General features: G+C 38.7%; 1 protein-coding gene across 2 annotated transcripts in view; it reads right to left on the bottom strand.

Moving 5' to 3' along the window:
* Positions 1-16,480, bottom strand: part of itprid2 (ITPR interacting domain containing 2) — a 71,160-nt gene that overhangs the window by 10,836 nt on the left and 43,844 nt on the right. For both annotated transcript variants that reach the window (XM_052148447.1, XM_052148448.1), the window contains exons 9-12: positions 9,591-10,282; positions 6,881-6,941; positions 4,837-4,925; positions 2,677-4,365 (exon numbers count right to left, since the gene is read on the bottom strand). In XM_052148447.1, coding sequence (XP_052004407.1) covers positions 2,677-4,365; positions 4,837-4,925; positions 6,881-6,941; positions 9,591-10,282 — 2,531 coding nt within the window. The remainder of the gene's footprint in view (positions 1-2,676; positions 4,366-4,836; positions 4,926-6,880; positions 6,942-9,590; positions 10,283-16,480) is intronic.

Raw genomic sequence — 16,480 nt, 5'->3', positions numbered from 1 at the left:
GACCCATCTTCAATGCTCTAACTGAGGGAAGGAGGTTGTTCCCCAAAATCTCGCAATACATGGCCCCGGTCATCCTCTCCTTAATACAGTGCAGTCGCCCTGTCCCATGTGCAGAAAAACACCCCCAAAGCATGATGCTACCACCCCCATGCTTCACAGTAGGGATGGTGTTCTTGGGATGGTACTCATCATTCTTCTTCCTCCAAATACGGTTAGTGGAATTATGACCAAAAAGTTCTATTTTGGTCTCATCTGACCACATGACTTTCTCCCATGACTCCTCTGGATCATCCAAATGGTCATTGGCAAACTTAAGACGGGCCTTCACATGTGCTGGTTTAAGCAGGGGAACCTTCCGTGCCATGCATGATTTCAAACCATGACGTCTGAGTGTATTACCAACAGTAACCTTGGAAACGGTGGTCCCAGCTCTTTTCAGGTCATTGACCAGCTCCTCCCGTGTAGTTCTGGGCTGATTTCTCACCTTTCTTAGGATCATTGAGACCACACGAGGTGAGATCTTGCATGGAGCCCCAGTCCGAGGGAGATTGACAGTCATGTTTAGCTTCTTCCATTTTCTAATGATTGCTCCAACAGTGGACCTTTTTTCACCAAGCTGCTTGGCAATTTCCCGTAGCCCTTTCCAGCCTTGTGGAGGTGTACAATTTTGTCTCTAGTGTTTTTGGACAGCTCTTTGGTCTTGGCCATGTTAGTAGTTGGATTCTTACTGATTGTATGGGGTGGACAGGTGTCTTTATGCACCTAATGACCTCAAATAGGTGCATCTAATTTAGGATAATAAATGGAGTGGAGGTGGACATTTTAAAGGCAGACTAACAGGTCTTTGAGGGTCAGAATTCTAGCTGATAGACAGGTGTTCAAATACTTATTTGCAGCTGTATCATACAAATAAATAGTTAAAAAATCATACATTGTGATTTCTGGATTTTTTTTTAGATTATGTCTCTCACAGTGGACATGCACCTACGATGACAATTTTAGACCCCTCCATGTTTTCTAAGTGGGAGAACTTGCAAAATAGCAGGGTGTTCAAATACTTATTTTCCTCACTGTATATATATATATATATATATATATATATATATACACACACACATACACATACATACACATATATATATATACACACACACGTTAAAAAAGTAAAGAAGTTTACAAGTTACAAAAAAGTAAAAATAATATAATAAAACAGATAGTTCTGACTATAAATTCTGATGTGATGCGCCACATTCGAAGCACTTGTAGAACCGCCGATACATGCAGACCTGTGACCAAAAATTACAGTAGTTGTATTCTGTATTAATGGATCAAGTTGTGAACTTCCTAAACTTACTTCATGTTGTGCAAACATCACCCCTTAATAACAAGTTTTTCCTTGTCCTGACTTGTTTGGGATACATTGCAATCTGTATTTTTTGCTCTGATATGTAAATAAAGTGAAGCAGTCCTGTCTGCTTGTGGCTGTGTAAATATATATAGCGTGACATGTACTGTATATCATAATCTCTTGACACATGTTTTAGTCACAAGGTATACACCGTCATCCCACCAGCCCTAGTCACAAACACTTACTAGTAAGTGCGGTTAGGTATGGCCTCAATAACAGGGATTTACACAGGTTTAAGTGATGGTTCACCCAAAAGTGAACATTCTGTCATCATTTAATCACCCTCACGTTGTTCCAAACACTCATTCACCTTCCTCTTTCATTGCATTTTTTTTTCCATAAAATAAAAGATAAACATCATCTTTATTTTTCTGCTACACAAAACTGTTCTGAATCAAAATATTTGTGTGTTAAAAAGCAGTACATTTCTTTTAAAATACATAACTGTTTTAAATTGGATGATATAAATTTAAATATACTTTATTTATAGTCCATACAACTATATTTATATGGAGTAAACTATATATTATACAAATGTCAAAGGAAGTTCAGGGTTTAATGTAAGTTAAGCTCAATCAACCAATGTTGATAACCACAAAGAATATTTTTATTTACCATTTGTTTATCAAAAAAAAAAAAAAGCAAAACTTGTAGTGACAGTAAGGTACTTGGAAGTGAATGGGGCCAGTCAATAAATGCTTAAACACGTTGTATGTGTTAACATGATTTGTGTGATAAAATTGCGAAGAGTTTACCACCATTGCCTGGTCATGACATCAAGTTGTAATATTTGACAACTTTAAATTGATAAGATTAATAAGTCATTTTTGCACTAAAATTGCGTTAATGTGTATAATGTTAATGTCTTGTAGCTATACTTCTGAAACAATGTGCATTTTATTGTTTTTGGATGGGCCCCATTAACCTTCACTGAAAGTGCTTTACTGTAACAGCATTTTGTTTTTGTTATGTTTGTTTGTGGTAGTCAATATTATGCCACAAATGCCGTAGATTGAAATTAATTTGTGCTGAATCCAGAACATTCCTTTAATTCTCCAATCAGAACTTTTTTAAATAGTCTGCATAAAAAGCTGTATATTTGAAAAGACTGTCTTCCTTAAATAGCTTAATTGTAGTACAATGTACTGCTTTTTCAAATGAGTAGTTTTGAGTAGCTTGTAGCTTGTGAAGCTACAATGTCAATGGACACTGGTAATATACAACTGTAAGGAGAATTTTGGCATGTCAAGTACTTAGGGGTTTCTCACCTGGTTGAGGTTCTGCATTGTCCCACGAATATCATGCAGGACACGCCTGAGCTGCATCTCTGTGCTGCCCATCACAGGGGCCGGTGCTGGAGGTATCCCCAAAGATAAAGGGTTTGAAGGAGAGGGGTAATATGGATGACTGTAAGGCATACCAGGGTGATGAGGAGAACTGTTGTAGGGGGCGCTGTGGGAGTGTCCGAGAGGGACGTGAGGTTGGTAAGGATTGACGTGCACATTGAACGAAGGACCATAGGGAGCACCCTGAGAATGGTTATAAGGTGAGTGGAAGGGGCCTGAAGGGTTGTAGGGTGCATTGTGTGGATATGCAAAATGCATTTTCTGTGGTGGCGTAAATGGCGCCACATGTGGTGGCATAATGGTATTGTTCTGTGGGGGTGTAAAGGCTGCCCCCTGTGGCGGCGTAAAGGTATTGCTCTGTAGTGGTTGAGGATAGGGTGAATTCTGCAACTGAGAGTAGCTTTGCATTTGAGGGAAGGGACTTTGTTGGGGATTCATTGCAAGACTGGTGGGGTAAGATGAGTTGTAGGCCACACCATGTTGTGGAGACAGGAAGAGGCCAAAAGGAGGAGGAGGAGGGTGGGCAGGACCTGTAAAATGAGGAAGGTTTGGTACACTACATGTACTCCAAGATTGGCCTTCCCCAAGGGGCCTATGGGGCCAGTCAGCAGGGACACTATAAAGGGAACTTGACGAGTGAGCCATATGCTGGGGTAGGTTGAGAGGGTGTCCCCTGTCCACCTTTGTCCCATGCCCCCCTACTTGAACAGAATTAAAGAGTGTAGATTGGCACCTGACATGCTCAACATCTTCGTCTTCTTCCATAATGGAATCGACATCTTCCTGGTCACCACGTATCTCCTCGTCGTAGTGGTATGTGTACGAGAGTGGAGTACAGTGCTTGATGGATCCCCTTCCGAGCTGGATGCGCAAGGAGGTGACTATACGGGATGGGCTGACCGGAGACGTTGGGAGAGAACTGGATCTCCTCAGAGGATTTCTCTCACAGTTTTCCCTGTCTTTGAGCAAGTCCCTGTCCCTAACCCAAACTCGGCCCGGACGCTCCTCGCCTACAGAAGATGACCTCTGCTGGGTGGTGAGGAGGGCCATCTGCTTCCTCTGAGTCGTAATGTGGCATTGTTCTTGACCAGATGAGGAATCAATATCATAAGCAGTGCCAGGCTCAGCAGAAGACTCAGGACCAGAAGAAAGATCTGACACAGATAGATTAAGGTCCTCAGAGTCTGGTGGAGTCAGTGTTGGTGAAGCACAGTCTGGATCTATACACAAACCAGGCTGGGATATGTTGCTCCCATCAGCTAAGGGGATGGTGGTAGCGTCTATATTTGTGATGGAATCTGTTGTAGGCTCTAACATCATGGGAGAACCCCCATCCAAAGAGTTTGTGGTGGGCTCTTGTACTGTTGTGGATCTATGATTGCAACTGATAGCAGATACGCTAATATTGTCAGAGTTTGGATTGGGAATCTGGAAGCTGGTGAACTCAGGATCTTCTAGATTGGCTTCACTCTGGCTTAAGTTGTCTAGATGGGTATCATCACCCTGCAGTCTTTCAAAGTTAGGGTACTCCAATGCAACAGGTGTGCTGAAGTCGGCTGCATGTGATGTTACAGTAGTTTCACTGTCACAGCTGTCTGAGCTTTCCTGTACCTAATGAGAGTTCAAGAGAAAAGTTTCACTTCCATTACCCAATTTAAGATTGGTTCACCCAGAAATAAAAAAATCTGTTATTTACCAACCATCATATAATTTCAAACCAAAATTGTACACTCCGCTCAATGAATAACAACTATCAGTCTGTTCCCTCCTCAAAGCTATTGTATATGCTTTAGAACAGTGGTTCCCAAACTGGGACTTGCTAGGGGTGCTGCAAAATCTCTGCCTCATTTAACACAGTTTGGGAACCACTGCTTTTGAATATTTGAGCAATAGTGGACTTGAATTCATGTGGACTTTTTTTGTTTTTAGGGGGGCCAGTATACAAGTTCTTGACAACATGTGGGTGAGAGAACTGTAAATAGTGACAGAATAACAGGTCCACTTTCTTGATTTCACTTTTAACTCATCTCAGTCATTTTTCTATTCATAGATTATAGAGTATACACCCACACACACACACACCTTCAGATGATTACCGGAACCGTCTGTGGATGGGTCCTCAGCAAACCCACTGCTATCAGACTGCTGGCTGGTAGTCCTCAATAACCGCTCTGTAGGGAATTTAAACGTGACCACCAAAACTGAGTGGGACTGAGCAGTAAAATTTAAAAGAATGTGTGCCAATGTATGATAAACACAGTTACAGTAGGGCACGTGTAATGGAAGCAAACAGGGCTAGCATTTCACAAGTAGAACTTGTGACTTAAAAAGAAGAAATGAGGCACATATTTTCGTTAAAGCAGTAAATTATTCAGTAAATGCCAGTGTATTCTTTGAGTGGTGAAGCTGTCAAACTTGTCCTTTTAAGCAGGGACTACTTTTCTAGGTGGATGAACTTCAGGTTATGCATTAATTCCTGTGAGATGAGTTCTCCATGTAAAATGTAACTATCTTGCATCCTTGAAAGTTAGCATTGTTACATTACCATGACATTGAAAGATTAGATAGAACTTTACACAAACGCAGCTACAATAAGAGATTGTATCACACTAGCCTCACTTTAACACATCTTGTGACAGTCTTGTGGCTAAAATTAATGATATATCGATATATATTGGTCGGCCGATATTAGCCTTTCACCGATATATCGGTATCGGCGGATTTGTTTACCTATATGCGTAGATATGAAAACTTTTTCCAGAACATATAATGCAGAAAATAATGCTTTAGAATTGCCGTTATTACATAGTATTTCCAGCAGAGCACGCTTCGACTCCATTGTTTACGGAGCTGACTCGGAGCTACGGTGGCTCTGCAGACAGGGCAGAGTTAAGCGTTGCAGAGTTGAGTGGTGTCTTTTTGGTTGTGAAATACATACTTGAAAGTTAATAAACAATGACCCCATCATTTTCCCTTTTCAATATAACTAATATAACATTAACCCTGTCTCTGACAACCATGTCACTCATGTCTGAGTGATGTCAGAGCAGTAGTGTGTCAGATTGAAAGGTAAACATCAGAGCATCTTTTTGCAGCTCAGCAGAAAACAGTGCGGTGGTGGATTGTGTCTGTTGACTGTTGATTTCAGACTACTGTACACTGTTACCTAGTTGATGAGACGCAATGTTGGTCCATCTTTTACTCTGTGACAACAAGCTTATAGCTAACTAGATAACCACGTAGCTACTTTCATTGCTTGCCAGCTGAGTGGAAGCTAATGTGTAAACATGTATTAATCAAACTGTTTTGTTCAGGGTTCACAGTTTGGTACCCCTTCAACCGAATAATTCCAGTCATTGCTTTTATAAAATATAATATTTAAAAGTCTGGTTTTCCACCGGTGAAATTTTCCTCTAAACTCGTACAGCAGAATGTGGTGTAACACCTCTGCCGCTGTTCATCGCTTGACTCAGTGGGTGAAAATGCATGTTTAATGCCATGACCCGAGTACATACATTGTTTGCGTGCTAGTATAATGATAATTTTTGTCTTTAAATAAAACTGGTAATCGACCTTTTGCAACAAATTATGTCTATAGAGCTTGTATTGATACCAGAACTTTCCTTCAAGGTGGGGATACGAATGATGAACATTCATATGCACCACAATAGGGCAGTCATGACCCATATCTAAAGGAAGTGTTAAAGTCCACTGGAGATGTTTGGGGCTGGGCCATAATACAGCGAGTGTTACTGGAACCGTTTTTTTCCCTTCTTTTTTCATTTCCTTTTTTTCTTTCTGTGGGAAAGTCACCCTGATCATGAGCAGTCATTGCATTCTCAGGAGGAATGGGCTTGAATGCAATTTTTTAAAAAAAATCTTGCTTCAATTCTAATGCTTTGCCTGAGAAACCAATCCAAACCTGTTTGATTGTCTTTTTTGTAAAAAAAAAAAAAAAAAAAGCAGCATGCCAAAACCATGTACAAAACATGTATTTTCTGCTCAAAACCATGTTTGTAATAAATACTTCAAAATTGCATTTAGCCTTTGACACAAATCCAAATTCAGGATATTATCTTCCTGTCAGTGTTATAACTGACTGATAATGTGGTCAGTCTACACTTACTACTGCCAGATCCGGACATGCCACAAGGCACAGACAGAGTCTCATCCTCGTTACTCTGCAACTGCAAAGAAAGAGATACAGCTTGGTCATTGCCATGTACAGTCTGTACACAAATCATGACAAAGAGGGAACATATTATAAGTTAGTTAGTGTACATAATCTGTTATTAGGTATCTGAAACATGCTCTAACATAAAGACAGAAACATAATCCCTAGCACATCCTCAAGGCACTCCATGTTCCAGTTTTTATTTATATTTAGCTTTACATGTCATGACCCTCAGCTGTTTTTACAACAAAAGCACAAAAAAAATGTAAAAGATGCTTAGAGATGATTGTCAGCGTGAGAACCGGACAAGGGAAAACAGGGAGGCTTGTTGTGTTAAGTAGGGCTGCACTAATATGGCAAAAATACATTTTGTACATTACTTCCCTTTAAATGGAAATTCATTATATAATTTACATTATACATTTATCCTAATGCAGCGTTACCCAAACTGGGGTAAGCGTACCCCTGGGGGTACGTGAGGTGACAATGGGGCTACACGAATGACATTCTGAGATTTACCGTTCTTTCAATTTCATTACAGTCTAATATAACATTCAAACCCAGTTCATGTATTTCTTTCTCACTGGCAAAAATTATTTTGTGTGCCCTCTAGTGTAGAAAAACCGAAATGGTTGTCTCATAAAGGTCAGAAAAATATGCAATGAAATAACCCGTTATTTTGCGGTTAAAAAAAGGCATTTATTCATGCATCGTGCGTCACACAAGTATATTTTTTCATCAGCCCAGTCCAGTTCTAGGTGACGTAGTTTAGTGATAATATGTAAAATACTCCACTGTTTTACCAGACTCGCACATGTCAGTCGTCCACAATTTTAGTTACGTTTTTTTTCCGCAGTTTAAAACGTAATTTGTATATAAGGTTAGATGTATAGGGAGTTTTGATACTGATGGTATAAGTTCAGAAGATTTGATGACAGGTGTCAGACATTCAACAGCACCAAGTAATGTTCCATATTAACACGCAATAATTTCAATCACATTTGCTCGCAAGGTAGAGACCAGTTTTTACATTATTGCATGATGTTTTTTCAGCAAATGAGCTCAACCTTGCTAACAGTGTCAAATGTGACATAAAAAGCCCCTTGAGCTCACCACGCAATTGCACAGATACAGAGCAATGATGCTCAATTCCAGGCACAGAAACGAACGCTATTCTTGCATACCGTGCAGTTATATCATACCTAACATTCTCATCTCAATCAGAAAGCCATTTATTCAGTATACGTATATGTATACAAATATAACCTGTACAAAACATGTACAAATATAACATGTTTAATATAAGGGAGATGTTTTTCAAAGATAATTGTGTTAAACAGACATATTTTCTAATTATCTTGTGTGAATTGTATCTATGCGGTAGAGTACGTTTGAAGGGGTACGCCACTGTAAAAAGTTTGGTAACCACTGTCCTAATGTACAATAGACAATAAATGAATGCCAACTAAAGCCTTCATCAGCCAAATAAAAAAGGACACTGAATCTACGTGCACTTCCACAGTCAATTCGGGATGGAATCATTCTTAGAGATTTTAAGAAAATCCTTAAGTTTTAAACATTGCCCACCAACATTTACGTAGTTTACTTCCATAAAACAAGACTTGTACCAAACATGTATAACTAATATTGGCATTATATTCATGCCGTTTAGCCTAAAAGGAACTTGCTCCCCCAAAGTCATTTTTCTCCCTTAACTATCTGTCACAGTTGCCTTTAGCTTGCTAACTGAGCACCAAAATATGATAATTTTTAAGGCATACTTAATCTCATTGGTCATTTGAACCACACACTGAGGACTTTAAGACATCACAGCATAATCTTCTGTTACAGCATGATTTTCTGTAAAGCTGCTTTGACATGACGTGTTTTGTGAAAAAATTTGTGTCAAATAAATTTGACTTGACTTTTATGATATTAAATACTTGTCTGTGTCCAGAAACTGCATGCCCCATACACATCCAAAATAAGAACTGTGTTCCTGAATAACTTTATTAAGATTTAATAAATCAATATATCAGGAAAATGCCTAAATGGACATCTTCACATTGCTGAATCAAAACAGAACTGTTTTACAAATTTTGAATAAATTATACACAAATTGAGCAACGCATGACAGTTCCAGTCCTGGAGTTCAGCAGTTTGAATCTTCCCAATGTAATACATGATGCCATATAGACACCACAAGTATAGACTCTTATTTAAATTGTAATATAATGGACAATAATGGAAGCACTATAGTTGTCTCATCACTTTCTTTCAGTGTATATGGGGTGCCTTCTAAATTACAAGTGAGCTGCAGAAAATCCCAATTATTTCTGAAGCTTTTCGCTTGTGACCTCTAACTGATTATTATTTTCTTTTTTATATATATTAGATGATCAGCCCTAGTGACAAGCAGGTCCAGATAGAATCTGACAACTTTTTTTTTTTTTTTTTTCAATTTTTGTGCTGATTTTTCAGGAAAATATATGTAATGATGTGGAATGTATTTCAATGTAATTTGTTAAATGGAGCATAGAAAATGGAAATATACTTTTGTTGGTAGCTAAAAGCTTATCTTAAAAGCTACCGATTTCATAATTGAGAGCTTTCTGATTTTGTGTTATGATTACAGTAAAGTGGTAATCAGAGTGAACAGTACCTCCTCCATCTCAAAGGAGTCTCTGGGTTGGCTGAGCAGGTGGGCTATGTGCGGGTTGGGCAGCAGGTTGGATGGCTCTTTGTCTGGAGTGGAAGTGATGGCTTCTTGGTGCTCCCTATCGAGTTCTAATAGTCTCGTGAGGTCACCATCGCTCTCATCAGATGCTCGATTGATGCTCACCAGGACTGGGGAATCTGGCACGTCTTTGTTCAGAGCTGGTGTCTCAGTGTTGTGCAAGGCAGAGTGGTCACCATTCATTAATGTAGAGTCTTTAGCTAAAGGTCCTTGGATATCTCCATCAAGGGAAGCCTCTGTAATACCTTGCTGGGCCTCCTCGGTCACTGTGGCCAGAGAAGAATCCTTTTTCTTAAAGACCTTCTGCTGCAGCTTCTGTTCGACATCGGTCACTTCGTCTTGTATGGGGTTCACACCTTCTACACTGCCGGGTTGCAATGCTGAAGGCTGATTGGCAGGTTCCTCAGTAGAAGAGGCCAAAAGGTTATGTTTCGTAATGTTGCGCTTCAGGATCTTAGCTACATTCAAAGCGGAATTGTTTCTTTTAAGTGGGGAGGGTTTTACTGCCTCTATGTCGCTGCTGCCGATTCGTTCCATTGGTCTTCCAGACACCTGGGAGTAGATCTCTGAGAAGACGTTTGCTACTGTAGCCAACACTTCTGTCTGACGGAAACGACCTAAAGGAGGCATAGAGCTTTAGTCAAATAAGAAGTACAATTTCCATACAAACATCTCACTGCAACCTTGTTTACCATTATTTAGTCAAATAAGCCTAACCTCTGGATTCTAGTAAAAAGAGAATAAAATAAAAATTCTACAGAAATAATAGAAAACATTTGAAATGGTCAACTTGGCTAATAAAGCATAGTTTCCTGCAGCTCTGTAAAGGAATCAGAATCTGCAGCACCACAGCAAAACAGAAAGTATTTATTTATGCATACATATTTTAGCTGCAAACTTGTATGTGGCAAGGGAGAAAACAGTGCGCTGAAAAATAATATATTGACCAAAAAAAAAAAAAAAAGACAACAAAACGTTCTATAGCGTTTTGTTCACCGATTGCACTCAACAAAAACACTGTCCCAATGCATGAACAAAATGGCTCATTTGGTGTGGTTCTTTTAAATCACTCAAATAAAATGGCAAATTGTATGTATCATGAACTGAATCAGACAACTCACTTCCTCCCTGAATTGGCTCGCTGGGACCTATAACTAAAAACATTTTTTATTTCATTATCGTATTGCTAAAAAAAAACTGCAGTTATGAATAATATATTTCTCCACTGAAATGCCAATTTGACCGTAAATGGTCAGAAATTTGAGGGGGCCATGAGGCAAAAATCTAAATGAATTCTTATGTAGAATGATCTTCTGATATAGAGTTTAACATTCTATTATAACGCTGCTTGTACATCTTATGACATCAAATATAAATTATTGTTGATTTCATTCTTCGGCTCAGATTTAAGAATTTGAAATAATGAACAGATTAAAATTGAAATATTGACAAAAACAGACCCACATATACCCTCAAAAGGTCAAAAAAAAATGTAATTGAAAATTAAATAAAATCCAGGGGGCAAATATTGCCCCTTGCAGTAAAAGGTAATTTCTGACAGTAGGTGCAGTAAATTTAGAAACTATAAATAAGACAAAAAAGTTGATTTCACTCCACATTTCACCCCACACTTCCTGTAGCACTTTCCATAGATGTGACAGTCTTGTCGGGCACTTATCACACACCTTACAGTCAAGCTGATCCCACAAAAGCTCAATGGGGTTAAGATCCATAACACTCTTTTCCAATTATCTGTTGTCCAATGCCTGTGTTTCTTTGCCCACTCTAAACTTTCCTTTTGTTTTTTCTGTTTCAAAAGTGGCTTTTCAGTGTGGAATTCAATGAAGCTGTCAGCTGAGGACATGTGAGGTAGGGCTGCTCCCGACCAAAGATTTTCCTTTTCGACTAGTAGTCGTTAGTTTAAACCATTAGTCAACTAGTTGTGGCATGATTATGATATTAATTGAATTGCTTAAATATACATTTTTGAGGGCATCAGAAAATGGTTTGAGTTCTAGGGCTGTAAAAAGAATGTTATAAGTAACATTGCTAACACTGTTCTACATTACAGAGAAATACTAAACCGTAATAATGAGCCTTTAAAATATACATTTTACAAGCACATGGACGAAGCGAGCCCCAGTGACACAGGCAAAAGTGGTAATGATTCTGAATGTGTCGGAAAAACCAGCAAGGAGACTATCTGAAAATTTTGTTAATTTAGAGCGAAATGCACATTAAGTAAAACATGCAGTAAGCGAGGTAATAATTTATCTTCCCCACGAACATTTGGATAAACCTAATAGCGCATATTTATCTAGGTTATCTAGCGTTAGAGTGAGCAGCCATGCTAAGTGGCTAATGTTAGGCTAAATGCAAGTTACAAAATGATAAGCCATGTTGAGCTTGATGATTGATAGTCGAACGTTGGCCTGCAGAATTTGCATGTCACCTTCTTTGGGTCATCCTTTACCCTCTCGAAATCATCCCACACATTGGAATTCCTGCCTGACTTAATTACTGCATGGACCAGCCGTGTAAACGATCATGTCTGTCCATCACTGACTGCGTGACTTCGCCACTTCCTGTGGATATTTTTTTCTGTGACCAACAGACCAATCAAAACTTGGTCGACCAAAACTCTTCTCATCGACTAACGTTTGGTTGACTTTAGGGGGCAGCCTTCTCAAACTAGAGACTCTGATGTACTTATCCTCTTGTTTAGTTGTATATCTGGCCTTCTACATCTCTTTCTGTCCTCATTAGAGTCAGTTGTCCTTTGTCTTTGAAGAATGTGGTGTACAACTTTGCATGAAATCTTTAGTTTTTTGGCAATTTCAAGTATTGTATAGCATGCATTCCTCAAAACAATGATTGACTGATAAGTGTCTAGAGAAAGACGTTTCTTTTTTTTTTTACCTAATTTTGGCAACCCAAAAACAAACACAAAGACAATGTTAAGCATTATTTACCAAACCAAATAGCGTTCAACTGTGTTTGATATAATGGCAAGTGATTTTCTAGTACCAAATTAGCAATTTAGCATGATTACTCAAGGATAAGGTGTCGAAGTGATTGCTGCTGGAAATGTGGCCTGGCTAGATTGATCAAAAATGATTTTTTTCAAATAGTGATGTGCTGTTTTTATACATCAGTAATGTCCTGCCTATACTTCGTGATCAGTGGAATGCTACTTTGGTGAATTAAAGTACCAATTTCCTTTGAAACAGAAAAATCTGTACATTATTCCAAACTTTTGGCCACCAGTGCATATGCATGCACATTTTATATATATATATATATACATACATACATACAGTGGGTACGGAAAGTATTCAGACCCCCTTACATTTTTCACTCTTTGTTATATTGCAGCCATTTGCTAAAATCATTTGTTCATTTTTTTTCCTCATTATTGTACACACAGCACCCCATATTGACAGAAAAACACAGAATTGTTGACATTTTTGCACATTTATTAAAAAAGAAAAACTGAAATATCACATGGTCCTAAGTATTCAGACCCTTTGTTCAGTATTTAGTAGAAGCACCCTTTTGATCTAATACAGCCATGAGTCTTTTTGGGAAAGATGCAACAAGTTTTTCACATCTGGATTTGGGTATCCTCTGCCATTCCTCCTTGCAGATCCTCTCCAGTTCTGTCAGGTTGGATGGTAAACGTTGGTGGACAGCCATTTTCAGGTCTCTCCAGAGATGCTCAATTGGGTTTAAGTCAGGGCTCTGGCTGGGCCATTCAAGAACAGTCACGGAGTTGTTGTGAAGCCACTCCTTCCTTATTTTATTTTTTAGCGGTGTGCTTAGGGTCATTGTCTTGTTGGAAGGTGAACCTTCGGCCCAGTCTGAGATCCAGAGCACTCTGGAGAAGGCTTTCTTCCAGGATATCCCTGTACTTGGCCGCATTCATCTTTCCCTCGATTGCAACCAGTCGTCCTGTCCCTGTAGCTGAAAAACACCCCCACAGCATGATGCTGCCACCATGCTTCACTGTTGAGACTGTACTGGACAGGTGATGAGCAGTGCCTGGTTTTCTCCACACATACCGCTTAGAATTAAGGCCAAAAAGTTCTATCTTGGTCTCATCAGACCAGAGAATCTTATTTATCACAATCTTGGAGTCCTTCAGGTGTTTTTTAGCAAACTCCATACGGGCTTTCATGTGTCTTGCACTGAGGAGAGGCTTCCGTCGGGCCACTCTGCCACAAAGCCCCGACTGGTGGATGGCTGCAGTGATGGTTGACTTACTACAACTTTCTCCCATCTCCCGACTGCATCTCTGGAGCTCAGCCACAGTGATCTTTTCTTTACCTCTCTCACAAAGGCTCTTCTCCCCCGATAGCTCAGTTTGGCCGGACGGCCAGCTCTAGGAAGGGTTCTGGTCATCCCAAACATCTTCCATTTAAGGATTATGGAGGCCACTGTGCTCTTATGAACCTTAAGGGCAGCAGACATTTTTTTGTAACCTTGGCCAGATCTGTGCCTTGCCACAATTCTGTCTCTGAGATCTTCAGGCAGTTCCTTTGACCTCATGATTCTCATTTGCTCTGACATGCACTGTGAGCTGTAAGGTCTTATATAGACAGGTGTGTGGCTTTCCTAATCAAGTCCAATCAGTATAATCAAACACAGCTGGACTCAACTGAAGGTGTAGAACCATCTCAAGGATGATCAGAAGAAATGGACAGCACCTGAGTTAAATATATGAGTGTCACAGCAAAGGATCTGAATACTTAGGTCCATGTGATATTTCAGTTTTTCTTTTTTAATAAATGTGCAAAAATGTCAACAATTCTGTGTTTTTCTGTCAATATGGGGTGCTGTGTGTACAATAATGAGGAAAAAAATGAACTTAAATGATTTTAGCAAATGGCTGCAATATAACAAAGAGTGAAAAATGTAAGGGGGTCTGAATACTTTCCGTACCCACTGTGTGTATATATATATATGTGTATATATATGTGTGTGTATATATATTATATATATACACACACACACACACAGTGGGTACGGAAAGTAGTGCTCATGCATATGCATATATATATATATCCCTTCTCTTGCAAAAAACAAATTAAGTAGGATACAGTGCAATCATGTCAACTTGTACTTGGATGTTTTTATCAGCATCAAATTTGTCATGGCAGACAAAAAGGAAGAGGGATTTGACAATTCTGCAGGCATGTAATGAATGATAACAAGTGATAACCAGCCAGTGATGTGCGCTACTCAGAAATCAATAGTTTTCATTTATCTCTTGCAATGCAGCCAGGCTGTCTGAGTCAGCGTTCAAGAACGGCTCACAAGATATGCACTAGAGGAACAGAGAGCAAGCTTTTCAATGAATCGCACGTTCTCTTTGTGATCGTGGCCCCCCCGGAGGAGCATTTGGGGAGGAAGAAACAAGAGTTATAATAAAAAAAACATACAGGCCAGTAAAAACAGGCCTGGTTAGGACTGTACTGTGTCCTAACCAAGTAGGGCTGAAATGATTAGTCGATGTTATCGACAACGTCAACAATAAAAAAAACGGTTGACAAAAACGTCCGTTGTCGAATAGTCGTTTGATCTCATTTAACGTAACATGAGATCACATTGAACTCTAATGTTGACAGGCGAGAGCAGCACTGCAGTTATTGCCTGACTGAGGAGAGGAAGAATTACACAGCTCACAGTCCAGATGCACTCTAAACATTCCAATCAGCTTCAGGTGATGTAGATTGCAAAGTATGAGGGAATTATACAAAAATACCAAATAAGTAAATATAGAAGCACTCTCATTGTGAAATAAGTGGAGCTGGAGGTCCACTGAAGCAAAACTTGCAAGTCGAGCATCTTTAAAGGAAACACCCTGGCGTTACATCTTAATTGCAGTTAAATTGAATGTGTTGTAGCTTTATTAAAGTTTAAATAATACGGAAGCAGATCATGTAATTAACTACAAACTCCGAAACTGACATTTCTCTGTGCGGTCAGCGATTCTTCAGAGTTGTGCAAATGTCCCGATCTAAGGGGGAGAGATTGAAACTGCAGTTAAGATGGATTGAAGTGAACAGAAGGGTGAGAGAGGATAGTCTTTGCCCCATTATAAACAGCAACAAAATACGTTTTTGATTTGTTTTTGTTTTGGCTTGTTATCTAATATAAATCTCTAAAACTCCTCTAAAACAACGTAATTTTTCTTTAGCAGCTATACTGCAGAAGAATGTTTTTTATATGAGAATGTTGAATATAATATAAAAATTATAAATATTTAAAAATATCTAAAAACCCTTTAAAAAAAGATGCATTCACCTGAGAAGCAGCATAAGATATTTATACTTGCTATTAGAAAGTAGATCATGAATACAAGTATATTTTGTCTTTACTGCACTCGCAGAAGTATAACCAGGTGAAAATATACACATATATATATATATATATACACAATATACACTTAAATTTAAAATACATCCTCTTAAAGCAAGTCTAAATATCGTATATGTTGCTTCAAGTAAATTGATCTTGTTTTAAGGATTTTTTTTGTCAATTTTAAAAGGAACACAAGACAAAAACATTTGATAACATTTTTTGCAGTGAATTTCTTTACTGAATTAAACTTGAAAGTATTCAGTGAATACAGTGAAAGTAATTTAGAGGTATTTTTAAAAGATGATTTTGTCCTCTTTATTGTTAGTAAACATGTTTAATACAACCTTTTAAGACGGGGCACAAGCTGAATAATCAGTTAAGAGCTAATGATTATTTGTTGCGATAATCACTGAATAGTCAATAATCGTTAGATTAAACGATTATCGAAATAA

Source organism: Xyrauchen texanus, chromosome 18, assembly GCF_025860055.1.
Source record: "Xyrauchen texanus isolate HMW12.3.18 chromosome 18, RBS_HiC_50CHRs, whole genome shotgun sequence".
In the NCBI taxonomy this organism is placed as follows: domain Eukaryota; kingdom Metazoa; phylum Chordata; class Actinopteri; order Cypriniformes; family Catostomidae; genus Xyrauchen; species Xyrauchen texanus.
Note: the sequence above shows the minus strand (reverse complement) of the source record. Positions and strands in the feature narration are given on the sequence as shown.